The 20,978-nt window shown below is 51.0% G+C and overlaps 1 protein-coding gene across 34 annotated transcripts in view; it reads right to left on the reverse strand.

The window, feature by feature from the left end:
* caska (calcium/calmodulin-dependent serine protein kinase a) overlaps positions 1 to 20,978 on the reverse strand; it is a 76,497-nt gene that overhangs the window by 1,604 nt on the left and 53,915 nt on the right. For 2 of the 34 annotated variants that reach the window (XM_040201459.2, XM_040201456.2), the window contains exons 6-28: positions 20,311 to 20,413; positions 19,782 to 19,957; positions 19,273 to 19,395; positions 18,584 to 18,667; positions 18,412 to 18,511; positions 17,775 to 17,792; positions 17,408 to 17,529; positions 13,510 to 13,587; positions 10,666 to 10,713; positions 9,840 to 9,920; positions 8,271 to 8,459; positions 8,079 to 8,157; positions 7,688 to 7,773; positions 7,510 to 7,578; positions 6,399 to 6,467; positions 5,962 to 5,997; positions 4,579 to 4,620; positions 3,903 to 4,099; positions 3,695 to 3,810; positions 1,839 to 1,919; positions 1,671 to 1,751; positions 1,396 to 1,598; positions 1,186 to 1,269 (exon numbers count right to left, since the gene is read on the reverse strand). In XM_040201459.2, coding sequence (XP_040057393.2) covers positions 1,186 to 1,269; positions 1,396 to 1,598; positions 1,671 to 1,751; positions 1,839 to 1,919; positions 3,695 to 3,810; positions 3,903 to 4,099; positions 4,579 to 4,620; positions 5,962 to 5,997; positions 6,399 to 6,467; positions 7,510 to 7,578; positions 7,688 to 7,773; positions 8,079 to 8,157; positions 8,271 to 8,459; positions 9,840 to 9,920; positions 10,666 to 10,713; positions 13,510 to 13,587; positions 17,408 to 17,529; positions 17,775 to 17,792; positions 18,412 to 18,511; positions 18,584 to 18,667; positions 19,273 to 19,395; positions 19,782 to 19,957; positions 20,311 to 20,413 — 2,265 coding nt within the window. The remainder of the gene's footprint in view (positions 1 to 1,185; positions 1,270 to 1,395; positions 1,599 to 1,670; positions 1,752 to 1,838; positions 1,920 to 3,694; positions 3,811 to 3,902; positions 4,100 to 4,578; positions 4,621 to 5,961; positions 5,998 to 6,398; positions 6,468 to 7,509; positions 7,579 to 7,687; positions 7,774 to 8,078; positions 8,158 to 8,270; positions 8,460 to 9,839; positions 9,921 to 10,665; positions 10,714 to 13,509; positions 13,588 to 17,407; positions 17,530 to 17,774; positions 17,793 to 18,411; positions 18,512 to 18,583; positions 18,668 to 19,272; positions 19,396 to 19,781; positions 19,958 to 20,310; positions 20,414 to 20,978) is intronic. The other 32 variants (XM_040201461.2, XM_040201458.2, XM_040201466.2 and 29 more) reach the window with 21 other exon arrangements.

Raw genomic sequence — 20,978 nt, forward strand, 5'->3', positions numbered from 1 at the left:
GCAGAATGTCATTTGGATCACTCGCAGATTAGAGGGGAAATCTTGTGAAGCGAGAAGTCGACGCTGGTCGAGCTAAACCAACAATTTGCATAATCCACTATAATCAGAACAATGGAGCTCTTCGGAGCAGAGGACGGACAATGAGGACGCTTGTTAGTGGACACAGTTGGTCTTTTCTTGAGATAATAGGCGCACACAGCGGCGCTGTGCGGGTCTCTTTCAGCGGAGGCCGCTGCCACGAAGCGACTCGCTGCACGGTGCACTGACCACCATCACCAGTCCACCTTTTTATTTCCGCATCTGATGACTAAATGAACTCAGAGCTGTAGATTGAGACTATGAACTTATGTTGACTTTTCCGGTAGATTTCTATAATCGTCTCTCTGGTACCGAAGGAGCCGTAGAGGGACTGCAGGCAGGTCTAAACCACAATGCTTCCTTCACGCCGCCGGGTGATACCGTGTCATACTGGGCGATACCGTGTCATACCGGGCGATACTGTGTCATACCGGGCGTTACCCGGCGATACCGTGTCATACCGGGCGTTACCCGGTGACACCGCGTGATACCGGGCGTTACCGTGTCATACCGGGCGTTACCCGGTGACACCGCGTGATACCGGGCGTTACCGTGTCATACCGGGCGTTACCCGGTGACACCGCGTGATACCGGGCGTTACCGTGTCATACCGGGCGTTACCGTGTCATACCGGGCGTTACCCGGTGACACCGCGTGATACCGGGCGTTACCATGTCATACCGGGTGTTACCGTGTCATACCGGGCGTTACCCGGTGACACCGCGTGATACCGGGCGTTACCATGTCATACCGGGTGTTACCGTGTCATACCGGGCGTTACCCGGTGACACCGCGTGATACCGGGTGTTACCGTGTCATACCGGGCGTTACCGTGTCATACCGGGCGTTACCGTGTCATACCGGGCGTTACCCGGTGACACCGCGTGATACCGGGCGTTACCATGTCATACCGGGTGTTACCGTGTCATACCGGGCGTTACCCGGTGACACCGCGTGATACCGGGTGTTACCGTGTCATACCGGGCGTTACCCGGTGATACCGCGTGATACCGCGTGATACCTGGCGACCCGCGGCCGGGGAACGTTTGCTTGCTTTCGTTGCTCGCAGCCTTCAGACGCGCATCGTCTGCTCGTGTGCCGTCCTACCTCGCTGATGCCCGGCGCAATCGTTGGTGCAGCGATGAAGACGACGTACGGGGCGAACTCTGCCGTCCGCAGGACCTTCAGGGCCTGATGGAGAACAAGTGGCAGTGGTCAAAGTGTCCTAACGTCATGCACGCACACACACACACACACACACACACACACACACACACACACACACACACACACACACACACACACACGCACACACACCTGAGGCTCCACGTCCAGTATAGCTATGTGTCCGTGCTGGTGGATCATGCGGATGGTCTCCAGCCGCGTCCCGTACATGGCGTCCTCATGGCTGCCGTACTCCAGGTAGTCGTTGTTGCTGATGTCCTGCATCATCTGGTCGTGGGAGACAAAGTAGTAGTTCTTCCCGTCCTCCTCGTCCTTCTTCGGAGGTCTGGTTGTGTCTGTGGGACACAGCGCAGCGTTTACACCCACTCACAAAGCGCCCGGTGGTTTTGTCCCGTGGAGGAGCTTACGTGGGATGGGGTAGGCAAATCTGTCGGGGTGTTTGGTGATGAGTGTGTTCTTGATGTGTCTTCTGCCGACTCCATGGGCCCCTGAAACACACACACACACACACACATGCTCAGTGAGGACAGACCGAGAGACAAGTGTCCCCGCGTCACTCGGCAGGCAGAACTTACCCAACAAAACTAATGTTTTCCTCTTGAAAGCAGGAAGCTTGACGACCTCTTCGTACGTGACGAGGTCTAGTTGGTCGAACACTGGAGGCGAGAGGGGGACAGGGACGGAGTGAGAGGACGTGGTCCAAAAACAGTCAGAGGGGGACAAGGGGCACTAAAAAGGGAGTCGGAAACACATCGGGAGACTATGTGGGGACGAGAGGAGGAAGTTGGGTCACTTAATGAAACGGAGATGTTCAGTGAAGTGACGATGACTCCTTTAAAAAAAACAAACAAGAACTGACAGGAAATAAATGAGCAGGACACGTTTTATCTGGAGATAAAGCCACTTTAGATGGTGTGAGAAGAACATGACAGGATAATGAAAGTGCTGCTGAAAGAAATTTGTTCTTTAATTTTTAAGGTCTCCCAAGAAGAGTTTCAATTCTGTCTCCTTATGTCTCTATCTCAGGGTTCAGTGTTCGACACGTTGCTCAGCCTCTAACAGCAGCCTCCACCTCGGGGTGCTGACGAGCAGACCGGATCATGGCTTCAAAACACGCGGGGGGGGGGGGGGGGGGAGATGCCGGACGGACTGCTGGTCATTACCGAAGACTCGTCGGCTAATGAGCACACAAAACGGGTCAAGATGGAAATCACAGCACACGATATCTGACTGACCGAGCTGCTCCAGTGTCGGTCTTCTGTTGTTTAACGACCACACCAACAAAATCTAAACCGAAAAGGCTGCCAGTGACAGCTGGAGTGGGTGGAGGGAGGGGTGGGGGGGAGGGTGATGGGAGGAGGAGCTGGTTGTTACTTACATGCAGCGAGGCCGTTCAGTAGGAGAGAGCGAGAGAGATGGAGAGCGGTCATAACACAGAACAACGAAACGTCACACAGACAGCAAGACACCAGGAAGGAGGAGCCGTTAAAGGGAATGGACGTCGTTCTTTGAACAACCAGGAGTTTGTCAGCACGAGTCCAGATGTTACATCGCTCACAGAGAGAGATCCCTGGAGATTGTTCACTATTTAAAACACCAACACGAGTTGTTGTTTGGAGACTAGAAACACAGAAAGTCACGCTGAACCATCTGCAGAGTTTCTGCTTCATGCACAGCAGTTCTAAAAATATACATTCATTTATCTGTACAGTACGCTGTGCTTCAGCTTGAACAGTAACTTTCTGCAAGGATCAGCATTTAAAATGTTTCTTATTCGGCTGTTTGGGTCGCTGGTAAAAACTCACCGATGAGGTTCGGAGAACACGTCTTTGTTTCAGGGCTCACAATAGTTTTCTTTGTGTAAACACACAGATGCACACAAACAAAAACGTGCAAAACAATCCAGTCGTCGCAGCTATTTTTCGCTCCGTAGAAATAAACACACTACGATAAAATCTGAGTGCCGGAGTTATTTCTACTGGAGCCTTAATGAGGCCGCTGGGCCATCAGGCACATTCATGGATCCGTGTCCGTGAAAGCAAAAGCCCAAATCAAGTCATTAAATAAAGGCAGGAGACTTTGGAGCTTCCATGAACACACATCTAATGAGTTACGAGCTTCATGCTATGGAACCTAATCGACGGGACATTCTCATACCTTGATCCTCTGGAAAAACAAAAACAAACTACATGCACGGAAGTGAAATGCAACAGATATTCAAGAACTAGAAGATCCGCTTGAGTTACAAGAACAGTTTTAAGAGACCGAATGAGAAACCACCATATAAAATCACTCCATCAGTCGGCCTCAACCGGTTCTACTTCTCTCCAGCCGAGAGCACGCATGCACGGAGCCGCGTGCACGCATGCACGGAGCCGCGTGCACATGCATGCGATTATGGATGTGTGTGTGTGTGTGAGAGAGAGTTTACCTGCGTTGTGCTTTGCCAAATACTTGTCTTTGTACTGCTTCTTCTTCTTGCCAAACCAGGTGCAGCTGGCCTGCTGCTCCTGCTTGGTCTTCTCCATGGCTATGCACGCCACCCGCCTAACGCCAACGCACAAACGCAGCGTCAGCAGAGTGGATGTCCATGGGTGTGTGTGTGTGTGTGTGTGTGTGTGCGCGTTTCTCCCTCTCACCACTCCTGCAGCTCTGGCGACGGGATGAGGCCCGCCGTGCCGTTTTTGGTGTTCTCCAGCTTGCCCTGCCACCAGTTGTGGTCGTCCTTGGAGATGATCTGGATGATGTCGCCCACCTGGAAGCGAATGCCGGCCTCCTTGCAGGGGATGAGCTCGTCTTTGGAGGGGTCGTATTCAAACTGAGCCCTCACGTAGATCTGTGGCCGAAGAGAACCAGCAGACGTTAGAAGAGTGAGCTTCCTGAGGGGGTGAGGAGTGAGGGGCGGGGGGGGTCCAAGGCAGTGGGGTGAAAGTTTAGGGGACGAGACCAAAAAAAGAAAGGAAAAAGTTGAAAAGGAATACAAAAGTGTCGACGCGATGGTTTGTTTTTGCTCGTAATGAGCGGCGGGGGTTGTTGTGGTTGCCAGGTTGGACACTGGTTCCCGAGGGAGACAAAGTCAGACACCGCTGGACTCCTAATGAGCCTCTCGGCGCGCGTAGACACGGCACAGGCATTGTTTACCAGCCACAGGTTCAAAACGGCACGCATGTCCTGCTCGGCTTCCGCGGGGGTTTGTTGTCGACACTGCGTGAAAGTGAGCTGCTTTGGGAGTCTTTGGGACAAACCTCTACAGGTGGTTTGGGGTTTTTTTTTGGTGGGGGGTGGGAGGGGGGAATAGCAGAGGACGTCTCTTACCTTAACAGACATTTTCTCCTTGATTGGAGGTCTGGATACAATCTAGGATTTGAAAGCATCACACACGTCATGCAGCAAAACGGCTATGCAACGTCGTAACAGCAGTATGGAGGCCAAGGTTGATGGAGGGGATGGGGGGGGGGTCAGGGGTCGGGGGGGTGATGAGGGTGGGACACGGCGACCTACAGCTCCTCTTTACGAGGGGGCCGCACAAATAATGGTCCTCATACTGGCAACGAGGACTTGTGGTGGACTCTGCTGCCCTCTGCTGGGAGGATCTGCTGCCGCTAGAATCACGAGGTCATCGGGAGCCACAATGGAAGAGACTGATTGTCACACACGCGCACACACACACACACACACACACACACACACACAAAGACGCCGTGACGGGATGAGGTGACAGTTGTGGAGGATTGTTGTGATGACAACGCTAGTTGCCTCGTCGTGGATGGTTGACTGACTGGGGATCAGCGCTTAGCGGGGGCTCTGCAGGGTTTAACAATGCCTGTGCCAACACTCACACACACACACACAACCCGGCTGATAACACAAGTGGTCCCTCACATTGAATCAGTGAATTAAATTGATATCGCATCGAATATCGAATGACAAGAATCAGTTAGTAGCTAAACAGAAAATGAATTATCAACTATTTTAATAATCAAATAACACTCTCGGGTACAAGCTTCTTAAATTTGAGTTTGTGTGGCTTTTCTCGTTTTGAAATCCTTGCTAATTAAATATCTTACAGTGTCTGCCTGACAACAATAGCAGGTTGAAGATATGACCTCAGAATGTTGCACTACTATCTCATATTCCTGTAAACCAAATAATTGAAATGAGCCTGTTTTGGATCACGTGAACTGGTTCTGTTGGATGAGGTCTCTTATGTATTTAATCTGCCCCCCCCCGCCCGCCATATAAGGGACCTGTGAAGACTTTGACAATGAAATATGCGTTTGTTAGGCCATGAAGATGTGAGTATTAGGATGTGTGGCTGCCTTCAGACTGACTGACACAATAATACCACGCTGACTCGTTCCATGTTCTCTCAATCCAGGAAATCCTTTTTCCCCAAAACAACAACATTCTTCCTTGTTTGAGTCGCTAACAGCTGAACAGCTGCAGCTTACTCTGTTCTAAATGCATTTTGGAGCCCAATATTTGTTCATTAAAAGATTTTTAAAAAGCTTTAAAAAGAGGTCAGACCGTTTGCATCATGACTGACACAGTGTGCACAGCTTGGGGATCAGTCGCTAAACAGAACCACTACACAGAGGAGAAAACGGGGCTTTGGGGGAAAGTGAGACTCACACACAGGGGAGGGATGCAAGCGTTGTGTACAGAGCGAGCGAGTGAGAGAGAGAGGCTTCTATTCACCTGTCGACCTTTGGGCTGGATGGTGGACGGCAGGTCCTGTGGGAGGAGACGTGGTGAGGCAACACACAAACCGTCTTTAGACACCGTGCATGCGCGAGTGGAAGCGAGATCGGAGGGATTCTCCTCCGCTGAAGCCGATATCGCTGTCGAGCAACCAAGCAAGCGCAGAGCAAGCGGGTTCGACCTGCGACGTGACAGCGATGAGGGCGCGGCACACTTCACGAGGCACACCAATTTGTTAACTGAGATATCGGACACAGGGTGTGGGGGGAGGGGGGGGGGGGGTCCTGCTAACTCTGCTACAGATATAAACTAACATAAAACAGGTTGAGACGTCTAGAAATACTACGACACATCAACGTGACACATGACAGGCACCGTGAGGGCGGGGGGGGGGGTGTCTGTGGGGGGGGGCTGAAGGGGGTCGGGATCCTTACCAAGATAGAACTGTTAATGCTGGAGTGGCCATTGGCAGGGGACTGCCTGGAGGTGTTGGGGGACTCTTTCTGAAATAAGACACACGGATCAGCAGCGCCACACACACACACACACACACACTCTCTCTCTCTCTCTCTCACTCACACACACACAGTCTGGGCAGCGACCGGAGGCGATTGGGGGGTGAATTAGAGCACAAAAACGACCGACTACAGCGTTGATGTGCCGAAGCGACCCGGCGTTGGAGACGCCGTCGTAGGTCCTCACGTCCCCACAGGGGGGCGGCAGATGGTAGATTCTTATTCCAGAGACCATGAGGTCGTCATTAAGAACAAATCTGTGAGTGCCGGAGGACCGACAGAGCTGGAATTAGAATTAAATAAATGTTTAATGATTCTAGAGAATGATTTAAGAGGTAATCTCATTTATAAAGACGGAAAATGGAGAAGAGGAGAAGGCAACTTTAGTACTTTCCAAACAAATAAAATATGTAACATTCTTGTTGGGATTGATATTTCATTGTGATTTTGATGGTGCAGTTTGTTCCTCATGGAGTTGTACTTGGATGTCCTTTCTCCGTCGTCAGCAAAAAAATCGCAAGAGCTGCGGTTTGGATGTAAAACCAAAATAATAGTTTTGTTGTGGCAGAGCCGTCACTGAGCCTGAGCCTAAATAAAGAAAACCACAAAATAACTTTAAACTGGTTTCCAGATGCAGTTTTAAATCCATTTAGAAATAACCCAACCAAATTACACACGAGGCTCTGGAGGGTTCGGTTCCAGATCGCATCAGTGAATTCCCCTCCGTCCCTCTGGGGCCTCGTACCTGCTGTCACAACCAGCGCCGTTATTCTGTCCACCCTGTAAAGTGTACACAGGACGAGGCCGTACAGAGGTCCAGAGAGGGGGGAGGGGGGGTGAGGGTCCGGTATCTTGGTTGGGAAATTGGTGTGCTGTTATTGCAAAACACAGCAAAACACACACACACACACACACACACCGCATACACGCTACACGTGTGTCACACGTTCAGTAACCAGCCGAGCGGTTAGTAACCAGATCAGCAGAACGGAGGGGCGGGAGAGGAAGAGGAGGAGGAGATAGATGTTACCTCACACGAGGAGCCCTGCGTCCGGTAACTTGGCACTATTTTGAAGGTGATGCTGCCTCGCATCTCCCTCTGTGTGCACACACACACACACACACAGTTTATTGTCATCTTGTGTTGGTTTTAAACAGTGAGACAGTGAAGCATGCATTAACACACTTGAGCACACGCACACACTCACCAGCATCTTCTGCAGCTGCTCGACCGTCTGGTTGGCCACGCTGATGCTGTTGATCTCGCGGATCTCGTCCCCTATGTGCAGCGTTCCTGAGAGAACAGAAAGGGGGTCAAACCTTTCCCTCCTCATTGAGGAGCCTCACCGTATTTCTTTGGCCTCCGTTGCCCTTTTTCTCCGACGGCAGCTGCAGCAGGCAGAAGGACCCTTTGTAATAGAAGTGGGCTGTACAATTCACACATGACGAAGCAACTAGGGATTAATTAACAGAACAACACTGAAAGAGCAAGTGGTGCCTTCCAACACGAGAGACAAACCAGCTGTTGGAATGTATGCATGTGCACACTTAGAAAAGAGTCTTCCTACAGGCTGTATGAAGCATTTTATAAAAACGCACCTTGTCTGTGGATCATTCCCCCGTGCATTATCCTGGCAACGATGCAGTGGTTCAACTCGTTCATCTTCAGCGTGATGCCCTGCACACACACACACACACACACACACACACACACACACGTGGGTCCAGCGGAGCATCCGGAGATGACGGAAAGCGCCGGCGCGAGTGCAGGCAAAGTGTTAAAGCGCGTACCATCGGCTCGTCCGTGTTCTTCTGGAACTGCACCAGGCGGACCCTGGTGACGTTCTCCAGGTCCATGTCCCCGTTGGTGCTCTCTGGGGACTCCCCGTTCAAGTAGGGCGAGGTGGGTGGGGGGGTCACCCTCAGAGCATCGTCACTGTACACCTCGTGGGCCACGACGTCGTGGGCCTGCAGCAGAGCCTGCAGACACACATGCAAACGCACCTCGGGCTTTAGTGTGGCTTCAATACGCAGACAGTGATCCATGCAAAAGTACTTATGGAGGCCAACTTCTCCTCAAGGTGGAGTGTTTGGTCCTTCTGTAGAAGCCCCCGGGTGGATGCCGGGATTTAAGGGCTGCAAAATGAGTAACATTTTTCCCCACAATGAAATGAGACCACATTGCAATGTAAAAGCGCTCATGGGAATCTCTGCCGAATATTACGAGCATCCCTCCACCGGGGGGCGATGGAGGGGAACTGGCTCCACTTTTTAGGGAGCTTTCATGCTGCTTAACCTGATCCCTGCAGAGACTTCCCTACAGGTTGGCTGCAGCAAGTTAGTAGGACTTAGTATCTGAGAGGCAAGTGAGAGAAACAATCACTCATAAGAATGTCTAGAATCGTCACAGACTGATTAACTGACCCGCTTAATTAAATGTCGCTCAATTATCTATGATTTAAACCCATCTACTGGCCGGTAAATAGGTGATTAGCGTAGCTTAGCATAACGACTGGAAGAAGAGGGAGCAAACAGCAACCAGTGCCTCTAAATCCTTTTTTTCCTTGGGCAAACTAACGGGGCCCAGCGACATCCCTGAATCCCGTTGTCACAGCGACCTTTCCGGGCAACCAGCGCCTGGTATATAACTCCAAAGTGCTAGTGCTAATAATTGCATTTCCCAAAATGTTGAACTAGCGAAATCTCGAGGCGGGGGGGCGGGCGGGGGGGGGGCACCAAAGCCCAAATCTCTCGCTCTCACTTGAACTCGTTGGAATGTCGAGCTCTCGTCCTCCCTCCCTCTGTCAGCGGACGCTTTCGCAGCGCTACATGGGGGGGGGGGCGGGGCGGGCCTCTGACCCGAAACAGCACATCACATCAGACTACGCCTTATTGACCCCCACCCACACCTCCCCTCACAGCCCCCTCCTTCCTTTCCTCAGTGCTCATCACTTCATCTGGATACACTTTTGGTTGCATGACTCCGCCCCCTCCCCGGCCATCGCACCCCTCTGTCGGTCTGTCGCTCCGATACGGAGCAGACCCCTGATCAGAGGCATTAATGTGATGGGATTAGCCGGGGCGGATGCTGACAGCCCTGCAGTGGCCCTCCTGGATTAACCCGTGATGCTCGGACTAAACGACCTTTTAAGTTTCCTCACAGCCGGCTCTTTGAAGTGAGAAATACATATATATTCATATTTATTTGTTAAGCTGCAACTACTCTACCGCTCTAACTGAGAAAACGAAGCCTTAGACTCCCACCGGTCTGTCTCCGGTTAACGCCTTCTAAGCTTACGAGTGACGAGGCAAAATACATCCTGCAGAGATACAGGAAGTCGGTTTTTCCTTCTGACTCACCATGAAATGAGGCTGCGTCAGTATCCGCCTGAGCTCCTTGGCTTCGTGGTTCTCTGGGTAGCAGGAGATCTCTTCCAGCACCTGAAGTTGCACAAAGAAGGAAAAGCATCACAACGGTTGGTTTTTAACATGCAGAGGTTCCGTCGTCTTCTCGCTCCAGGCCGGACACACTCCTCCAGACGTACCTCAGCACCCTGCTGTACCTGCCGCACCTCACACAGACGTACGGAGAGCAACCCGACGACCCCCCCCACCCTCCTCCCCTTAAGAAAACCTGGCCCTGACACCGCCTCCAACATCTCCACAGCCAATGTGACTGTAGAGCGCGCTCAGGGAGTCAGGGGAGCTGGTCAAGGCGCCGCCCCTCCTCCTGCCCTGTAGACGGGACCGGACGTCAGCTCCAGTTATGTTGCGCCTGACTGGTGAATGTGGCATTGTGAGGCCTCCCAGGGTGTGTGTGTGTGTGTGTGTGTGTGTGTGTGTGTACTACTGCAATTGACTTACACCCTCTTCCTTGTACAACCCGTGGACATATATGAACAGCAGTCACACTTTTAAACAGGATGTGGAGAAACTAACCTCCAAAAAAAAAAAAACCTGGTTCATCTTTAGCTTGTGTGTCCGATGGGTGTACGGGTGAAGCATCGGGTCCTTCACTTCATGTCTCGCTGGTTCAGTTGATTATTTCAGTCCTCTAAGAGGTGATACAATAAGTCTACGCGGCTGTATCCCGCACCCCCCCCCCCGCAGTCCAAACCACCTCCAGCTCTGCCTGCTGCTCTACCCATGAGCATCGTGGCACCGCGGCGGTGTGTCGAGGGCTTACATATTCCAGGTGTCTCAAAGCGCCACTTGCTTCGTCCTGGGAGGAGCTCTTTAGTGGAGGAAGACACAGGGATAAGGTTATAACAGGCTGCAGATGGTCCCGTCTACAGGGAGCTCACATGTGACCACGGAGGTCAGCGGAAAGCCAGACTCCAGCCCTCGCCTTTAATCAAAAGACAGACATTTTGAATGGGCCGGGAATTTGTGAGATTAGTGTCTACAGCCAAAGCAGTTCACTTCACTCCCAGGAAAGATCAGCGCTCACGCTTAAGAGAAAGCAGTTGAGCTGATAAGTTTGACGGCGAAGAGGAGCATTAGTGCAGTCAGAAGAAGAAGAAGAAGAAGAAGGCTTTGTTGAAGTTTGAGGCGCCTTATCGCTGCTCTGCTGGGTCCACGGGAAGCCGCGGTGTGATTGGTTCAAAGCACTTCAGTGTCGGCAGAATGAATCAACAGAGACAGAAGTGAAGCAGAGGAGGAGGAGGAGGTCGTCGCTGAAGGACCAACCGAGGTTAAATGAGGAGTTAATTTGAGGTGAAACGGCGTGGAAGCAGGTCCTGGGCAAGGGCCTGAGAATACTGAGAGGAACCATCCTAGTTCACTGCAGGTGATCAGCTGATCCGTTGCCATGATCCAAGAGGGTCTGGATTGTTGTCCCTGATTAAATAACGGGGTTTACTGCATCCATCTATCACCAGTCTCCATACCGGAGAGAAATAGTGAGCTGTATGACACCAATAAAAAGGTTCAGATAGTGTTAAAAGTCCACTGCTTATCCAGTCTAACTTCAGAAAGGCTTTGGAAAATATGTCTGCACTGAAAGAGGAGAGTGGATTCCATTGCTGCAGTATTTCCTTTGGCCATTAAAGCAGAAATTGTAAGAAAAACTGAAGGAAGCAGAAGTTTCTGCAGACAAAGCGTTGACTTTCAAAGAGGTGAAGACAAACTTGAGTTCTCCTAAATCCTGGAGCAGATATTATTACATTCCTTTTTTATTGCGTCACTGTCAACAGTCTGCTCTCAAATGCTTCAGAGTCGGGTTTATGAGCAGAGTTCAGTGTGTTCCGTGAAAAACCAGTCACCTAATAAAAGACTTTATTCAAAGACACAAGATTACAAATAAAGCCTGTCGCTCCATGACACCCACAGAGATGGCGCCGAGTCTGCCGTGGCTCCGCCCACAAATCTTCACCCATCTCCGCTGATTTGAACAGGAGAACGTGCGACCCGCATGTGTGGGCAGACGGGGAACTTTCGGACACGGTGCACCAATTAGCCAGGTCTCTTCGACATGAACCACGGCCACATAAAGCAGAGCTCCGCTCCCCTTAAAAGGCTTTCTTCGTCTTTACAGCGGCGGGATGTGAGCCGCCGCCCGCCGCCCACTCGCTCGCCACTCAGACGTTCTAACCGCTCCCCTTAACAATTATCCACTCACGCAGCTTTCTTCTGCTTTGCCCTCACACAACTTGTTAAACCAGCGGTTCCGGCCTGCTCCGGCACTGAGGGGTTAACACGTCGACCTGAACGGACAGCGCGCATTTGAATACATCAGGGCCGTAAGACCTCAGAGACCATAATGCAACTCTCTGCGAAGAAAGCAAAACCACACTAACAGCCGACAAACACACGTGATGTGTGTGTGGCTGAGCGTTACATGCAGCAGCATCTCTAATGAGGAAGGTGGAACACGGAAGCCAGGCGGTGCAAACAGGGAGGCGGGTCATGAACAAATAAACCTCAGGAGGTCACAGAGGACCAGGTGACGCAACATAAATAATTCAATAATTCAATCTCCCGCCCGTTTTTGAGTTAACATAATTAAAGCGGAGCTGGAAATCAAACCGCAGAAAGGACGGGAAAGTTTGTGTTGACTTTCACTTCAATGACATCACTTTGGACCCTCCGCAGGAGAAAAGGGAAAACTCTCCTAAAGCTTTGCTTTAATATCAATATTTCGGAAACCTGAATCATTTTCACCAGATTCTCATACTGTCAGAGTGCACGTGCACGCTGCTGTCTTACAGGTGGTGCACGCTGTCATAGAGCACGTGCACGCTGCTGTCCCACAGGTGGTGCACGCTGTCAGAGAGCGCGTGCACGCTGCTGTCCCACAGGTGGTGCACGCTGTCAGAGAGCGCGTGCACGCTGCTGTCCCACAGGTGGTGCACGCTGTCATAGAGCACGTGCACGCTGCTGTCCCACAGGTGGTGCACGCTGTCATAGAGCACGTGCACGCTGCTGTCCCACAGGTGGTGCACGCTGTCATAGAGCACGTGCACGCTGCTGTCCTACAGGTGGTGCACGCTGTCAGAGAGCGCGTGCACGCTGCTGTCCCACAGGTGGTGCACGCTGTCATAGAGCACGTGCACGCTGCTGTCCTACAGGTGGTGCACGCTGTCAGAGAGCACGTGCACGCTGCTGTCCTACAGGTGGTGCACGCTGTCATAGAGCGCGTGCACGCTGCTGTCCCACAGGTGGTGCACGCTGTCATAGAGCGCGTGCACGCTGCTGTCCCACAGGTGGTGCACGCTGTCATAGAGCACGTGCACGCTGCTGTCCTACAGGTACATGTAGAGGTAATACAGGCCAGGATTCTCTTCAGACTCTTACATTCAAATATCAGGCAAAAGGCTCCCACAGATTTAGATTGTTCCAATCCTTTCCAGACGTATTTAAATAAAGATGACCTCTAGAGACCCCCCAGCAGCTTCTTGCCATGAACAGAGCAGGTGAGCAGCGGTGATGAGTTAGAGCTTTAGTGAGGGATTAATGCGCAGGTGTGAGCTTAAAGAGGAAAGCCGGCGAGTAGTGAGCCCGTCATCTTTACAGATGTGTGTGTTTTCACCTCTTTGGCCCTCTGCACGGCATCGCTGGGGGGGTTCCTGATCTGCGGGGACGACTTGGTGTTGATCGTATCGTAGAGCTGGAACAAAGGAGAAGAGCCAGTTGGTGAGTCAGTGAGGTCAACTGGATCAATGGCGTCTCGTTACCAGGTGACCGATCGACGCGACGGTTCGGCGAGATCAAGATGATCGAGGTGAAATGTAGCTTTATGTTTCAGAACAATAAAAGGCCGTAATAAACATCAAGAAACAATCTGATCCAAGAACATCAGCATACTTTCTCATACCTAACCAGATGTGAAGTCATACGCTGAGATAACAACCGCTGTTTTTTTTTTTTTGTCAAAGTGTTGCAGTTTTATGAGGCATGAAAAGTAGAAAATAATAGACTTCCTATTCCGGTCAAAGCAGAAAGCCTTCAACCATCTGCTCAAAGTGAAAATGAAGCCACCCGTGGGCTACGGTACGCTGTAAGAATAGTCTGTTCTCTTTGGGGGGCCATTTCACCACAAAACTAAACCCACAAAGTTACTTCATTATTTCATCTGATCAACAATTCGGAAGTAGGGTGTAAAAAACCTTACATGGTGTTAAATTATTTGCTTTCTTACTTCCTGCATCTCTCTCAGCTGCGTCTTTGTTTCCTTTGGTCAGAGGAAATAGTTGTTTTACGGTAAACTGTCTTATGTGGCCGGAACCACAGCTATCTGGGTATCTGGAGATATCATTCGGTTAAAAGATTATAATTAATAATAAAAGTTATATTTCCAGGGAAATTGTTTAAAAACAAAGCATTTATTTGATTTATTCAACCCATTTATCCTCAGCGATCTCTCTCCATTTGGTTTAGTTTGAACTCAGAGTCAATACAACGTTCTCTCCTTTTTGTTCTCAACTGTTAACAACAAGGCCCTGTTTTCTCGTCTGTGAGGGAGGGACGACACACACAAGCGCGTCGTTTATACGAGTCCCAGCTGACTAATAAACCGCGCCGACGAGACCGGAGTGCGAAGCAAGCGTGGGTTTATTTAAGAGATTTCATGTTTGTGCACCAAATGGTCCTGCAGCCAAAAACCAGCAGCTGTTTGCTCCAATCAAAGCGGCGAGGGGGAAGACGAGGGGGGGGGGGGGGGGATATCATCTACGACTGTCCCCATATGAGCAGCTCGTCCTCAACACGCGACCACCGCGCACACAAGCCGACACCATCCAGCCACACGGCGCCTCACGCCACGTGCAACGTGTGCACTGCGCGGTTCGGTCCGCGTCGGAGAAACCAGGCCCGCGGCAGTGACTGGTTACGCAACGCGCGACACATCATACACGCCGCACACTTTCCAGGACTGGCAACCACGTTGCTGCTCTGTGAAATTGTTTTTGACATGAAAAATATATTCTAATGAAACGTCAAAATAGGCAAAGAACTAACAGGAAGCCATTGTGGTTTCCATCACAGTGGAAAAAGGCTTGACAACATCAGCTGGTGCCGTGGGACATTACAGCCCATCCAGATGGGCCATTACACAGAGAAATAAAAGGGACGGTGGGTTTGCATGTAAATTGAAAACGTGTGTGTGTTTGTATGAGGGGGGGAGGGTGGCTCCGTCTGAAGATCTGACTCCACCAGAACAAAAAAAGTGGTCCTTCTGGGAACGTCGACAGTAGTCCAACCAAAACACAACACACTCCTCAGGAATCCTCGCGAGACGTCCGCGATGAACCGGCCCGGTGCCTCCCCGTTTGCCGCGCTGCCTTCGTGGGCCGTTAAACAAAGACGAACTGACCTCCGAGGGGGTTTTATGCAAACAAGTCCTAAAAGCACCGCGGAGCGGACTGAGAAAAATGTGTCGATACTCGAGGCTCCACCTCTGGAGCAGCGTCGCCCACGACCTCTTATTCCGAAACGATGTTCTATGACGTTCTGATTAGCCACAAGTGAACTCGACATTTCCATAATTGAAACGCACTTGGCTTAAAAGCGCCGAAAAACACACGTGGGAACAGCAGACCGAAAATGACTCGAGGCGTGTCGTGACTAAAGGCGTCAGGAGGAGGAAACACTCACCCAGGAGCCGGGAAAGTGGTCCGTCTGACGGTGCACTAGTGATCTGAACCAGGAGCCTGCGGCATGGCTGCTTCCCTCCCAGCGGCTACTCTCGTGCTTGTTTGCGAATGGACCAAAAGGGCCCGACAGAAGAAGCCATTGTTCCTTCACTGCACTCTTCTGTCCCTTCTCTGCCCCCCCCCCCCTCACATTGGGGCAGGGGTGTGTAACCGAAGCTGAAAAGGAGACATCTGCAGCCGCAGGCTCCCACTGACACTGCTGCAAACACACACACACACAGCAGATCCACCAGTCTCCAGGAACCTACTTTCAACCCAGTCATCCTCCAGCAACTGGGAGAGCCTTTAAAACCACACACACACACACACACACACACACACACACACACACACACACACACACACACACTCTTTAGCGATCGCTTACCCTCAAGTGTCTTTACCACAGCGATTAAAGCACATCTTAAAAGAAGGAAAACATTTATTCAAGAGGCCTCGTCTTTGCAAACATCTGCTCATCGACCGAGACGCGAGCTGATGTCGGCGAGACCACACGTCCTGATCACAGAGAGGCCCCCCCCCCCCCCCAAAAACCCATCAGCTCCACCGGCCTGATGTGTGTGTTCAGGCAGATGGCTGATTGGTGTCACTAGCTTGATATCGCAAAAGAGAAAAATATCCAGGGACTTTGTATCAATTAAAAGCATTTGTATCAAAGCTTGGACATTAATTTAGTATTATAACCATCTATTTACTCATCTCAGTATTGTTATTTTTCTTCCTTTTAAACAACCAACAAATGTTACGTTTGAACCCAAGAGAGACACACAGAGAGAGAACGGAGTAAACTAAACGCATTACGGGGACAATGAGAGACAAAGTGTTGCACTAACTGTGAGCCATCTGTGACACAATGTGAGGGCTCTGTGGTCAAGCGCACGCACACACACACACAAATCACATGACCTTTTGAGAGCAATGCCAATCATTGTGCGTGCAGGGGGGACGGAAGCGCTTTATTCCGCATATTAAACCACGCGGCCGTATACGGCGAACGCGGGCTTCCACGCGCTCCCGAGCGCTTTAACGCTCAATACGAATATCCCGGTGTAAAAAGCGTCGCTCTTTAGCAGCCCGTCCGTCAACGTGAACACCGCCGACCGTTTCCTGTCTGCTGCGCGCGGACAAAGTACGAGTAGCTCCGCTTTGACGTTTTTTTTTTTGGTTTTTCACATGTATATTTTTACATCCATCGAAAGTCGGGTGCTTCCCAGGAGACAAACGCACGGCCAGCGGAACCCGGATCGTTTTGGGCACAGAAGGAACTTGGCTGAAGTGGGGGAGAAAAAGGAGGAATTTGGTGATTACTGGTTCCAAAAACGTGTAAACAGCGCAGACACTGGGGTTCGAACACGCAGGACCGTCTGACAAGTCTATATAAGGAAACCTCTTATTCCCTTGTTTTCTGTGCGTAGCCGCACGTCGCTACACAACGACCCGTTTGATAGGCATACGACCATACAACCACTGCTGTGTGCAGTGGCTGCTTCTGGTGTAGGGCCGATAAGATTAGTGCGACACGTAGACCTGATGCTGGACCCCCATAGATTCTAAAGCTACGGTTAGTAGAGACAGCAGAGAACAGTAACGCAACGGAAAAGATGAAACACACCAGTTACTGCGGCCAGGGACTTAAACTTTAAGCTTTTATGAACAGCGGGACTAACAAATCATTCGTTGTGTTCCATTAGTCACCAATAAAGGAGAAAAGCCATCCCAATAAAATAAGAATGAATGGCTCATAAAAAGACTTATTCGCTTCAGTGTGACACTTACGTCGAGCAGTGTGTGTAGATGCTGGTCCTGGAAAACGCTGTGAAGGAAATCTAGATCCTTCTCACTGCAGTCTGTCAGCGCGTGGATCTCCTCTAAACTGTCCAACACCTGAGAGACAGCGCCTGCAGAACACACACACACACACACACACTAAAGCAACGGCTCTCTGGATGCATTCACTGTGAGGAGGATTCGTGCACTGAAATATTTTAGGTTCACTGAAAGCAGCAAAGATACGAAAAACAGAGCGACAAGCTAACAAACATTTAAGGGTCACGACACACACACACACACACACACACACACACACACACACACACACACACACACACACACACACACACACACACACTAAGCGGGTACCTACGTTCTGCTGCTAGCAGGCCTAGCAGGTGCGAAGCATTAATGGAAAAACACAGATGGACACTTTTACAAATAAAGAATATCAATGCTGGAAACCGTTTATTTTGTTGGACAGTAGAAATGTGTCTGAAGTGCTGAAGTCAGTAAACAACAGACGAGGAAGGCGTCCTCTATGCGTCAGCATAATGATCAGGGCTTCAGTGGTTAGTTCCTTTGTACCCAACAGAGTGCACGAGGTGAGCTCTTTGCGCAACGAGTGAAAAGTCTAATCAAGTGTTGCTCGCTCTCATTTTGGTTCAAACCGCTCTGATCGGCCCCTTCTGTGGCGAACCGGAAACGAGTGCTTGATCAGCGGGGTTTTCATCTGATATGTGATCCTGCGATTATCGGGGAGGAGCCAATATGCAATATCAGCTTGGTTCGTGTTCTCCGAAAAGCGAAATGGGACTTCGCTGAGGGGGGAAGAGAAGAGAGACGCTCCCGTTCCCGTCTGAAGCATCTAAACACAGCCAGTGGAAGTGAGAGCCTCCCTCTGCAGGGCCTCGCAGAAAGAAGCTGAACTTCCAGAGATTAATACTCGAGAGGAAGGAAGTGTGTCAAAGATGAGCATGAGTGCAGGACTGTTTCGTCACCCCGTGTACCTGAGGAGGTCGGGTCCTCGGAGAAGTCGTGCAGCTCCTCGGGGGGGTCTCCATAGAAGGAGTTAAACTTGTGACTGGACACTGCCGCCAGAACAGCCCCCTGAAACCCAACGACATGTGTCATGTGACCATTTATCTTTATGTGTGCGTGCGCGTGTGTGTCGATGCAAACCTTCAGCTTCCTCCTAGAGTTGAACTTTCTCAGCTGTTCCACAGTCTCTGGCAGGTGGATTTTGTAGGCATATCGGTCCCTCTCCTTGGAAATCCAACACAGAAATGCACATTGCTGACACAGGTGAAGGCTCACAGAGATGTTGAGTAACAGGAGGATAAATGGACCTGCTGTTGGGTATTGTGATACAAGTGGTGCTGCATTCAGATTGTCGTGGTACATAAGAGCCGTGACGTCATCCAACAGAAGATGCTGCTGCTGCTTCGACTGAACCTCGCAAACGGGAAGGGGCATGGTCCAAACTTTAGCTTTCTACCACTGAGTAACTGAACTAAAACTAGAAAAAGTGAAGGGTTTGTGTCGGGCGGACAGCGAGTGCCTCAGTCCGATTGTCATCTTAAGTTCCGCTCCATCACCGGCCACACAAGATGACACAATAAGAGCTTCCGCTGACAGCGGTAACGCCACTGTGCCGCCGCTCGCTGTCATTGAGGCGACGGATCGCGACGTGATGGCTTGAGGCTTCCCTCCGCCGCTGTGTCTCACTAAAGTCTACACTTTGAACGTCACGAGATGTTAATCCAACGTGGTGAATAGTGATATTAATGTCATAACCCAGTTGGGCTAGTGGTGCATTCAACCAGTTTCACCACTGACATTAACAGCGTGACCACAGGGCTCTGCGTCACCTTCAGCCAGGGGTGGTTCAGGGCCTCGTAGACGGTGATCCTCTCGGCGGGGTCCAGCATCAGCATGCGCCTCACCAGGTCCTTGGCGCTCTCTGAGATCTGGGCCCACTGGCGAGGATTCATCTGCACGCAACGGATACAAAACAGACATTTCAGGAGATCCGCCCCCCAAGGCTCAACGTCCCAAACATTAAAAGGTTGAGTTCCAGCCAGGTGGATGTTCGCGACCTGGGCTCGCCTTCCTGCCAGTAATAATGGAGAAGCGGACATCTGGGAACAGAGCAATGGGGAACCAAATGAGCTAGTTCTCTTTATCCATTTCTGTGAACTGGATTTCCCCAACCATTATATACAAGTTCACCTCGTTTTCTCTTACAAATCATCTGGACAGATGTGGGTATTTGTTTAAAACGAACGTTCCCGTGTTCCCTGTGAGAGCGTCTCGTTTCCCCCATTACAGTTAAATATGGCCGTAACCACGACGACACCAGGCTCGTCCCATCAATGACCTTGTATTTGCCCCTGCAGATGGCTTCAAACAGGCGCTCCTTGGTGCCGTAGAAAGGCAGACAGCCCGAGAGGAGGATGAAGAGGATGACGCCGCAGCCCCACACGTCCACGGGTTTCCCGTACGGCTCCCTCTTCACCACCTCGGGGGCCATGAAGTGGGGAGTTCCCACCCGACCTGTGAGGAGAGCGGAGAAAGTGTTGAGGAAGAGACACTAAACAGGACTCAATTCTTCTTTCGGAAGTAAAAAAAAAAAAGGAAGTTCTTCTGGGCAATTTATAAAACAATGTATTTGTCATTAGGATTGTATATGAAATATGAAACCTTATTGTTGGTTGTTTGTCTCTTATTTCGACATAACCGGTGACACACCCGATACTTCATGTTTATTGAACAATTATTTTTACGATCTGGTGAGCAGAGTGAAGTGAACTTTTCGTTGTGCGTCTCCGCTCGTCGTCGGGTAACCTCGGGTAACCATGACTCTCATGACCATCCCCTCTCGTCGTGGTCTGTTGCGTTTGCAGTACCTCCGGCCACCAGTCCCGACTCGCCGAGCTGGATGGCAACTCCGAAGCCCCCCAACTTCACCGGAGCGGAGTTCTCTTTGGACGCCAGCAGCACACAGTGAGGCTGAGGACGAGAAGAAGGGAGAGAGACGCTCGTCACTCAGTCCATTTCAAAAGAGAGACACACGCTCTTATGGACAAAAGACGATTACGTGTGCGAGACACGCCCGAACCCCCAAAACACGACCCCACCCCCATCCCCCCCACGACCACACGCACGCATGAAGCCACAGCGTGGGAGGATCACAGCAGACGGCGACTTGCATACGTTTGAGGTGTCGCCTCAGTTTCTTAAGCGGAATGTCAGTTTCTTTTAGTGACTATGTGGTCATTTTCCATGTGCATGCCTCGGCCTACACATTTAGCAGCGGGTAACGTCTCCTGGGAAGCATTTTAAAGCCGGCCCTGCGTCGCTCTGAAAGCACTGCTTTAATTATTGTCAGGCCATACGATGGTATTTTGGGAGCTCTCTGCTCCCACAGTTGGCCACGCTCAGCAGATACCTCCACATTACAGCGAGCTGTGTACATACAATTGGAGCTCGCTCTGTGTTCCCCCTGCTCGCTCTCGAGTGTGTAATCACAAGCCCCGCCCTAGGCCCCGCCCCAAACCCCGCCCCCAGCGTTCTC

This window comes from Gasterosteus aculeatus, chromosome 16 (genome assembly GCF_964276395.1).
Source record: "Gasterosteus aculeatus chromosome 16, fGasAcu3.hap1.1, whole genome shotgun sequence".
Lineage (NCBI taxonomy): Eukaryota > Metazoa > Chordata > Actinopteri > Perciformes > Gasterosteidae > Gasterosteus > Gasterosteus aculeatus.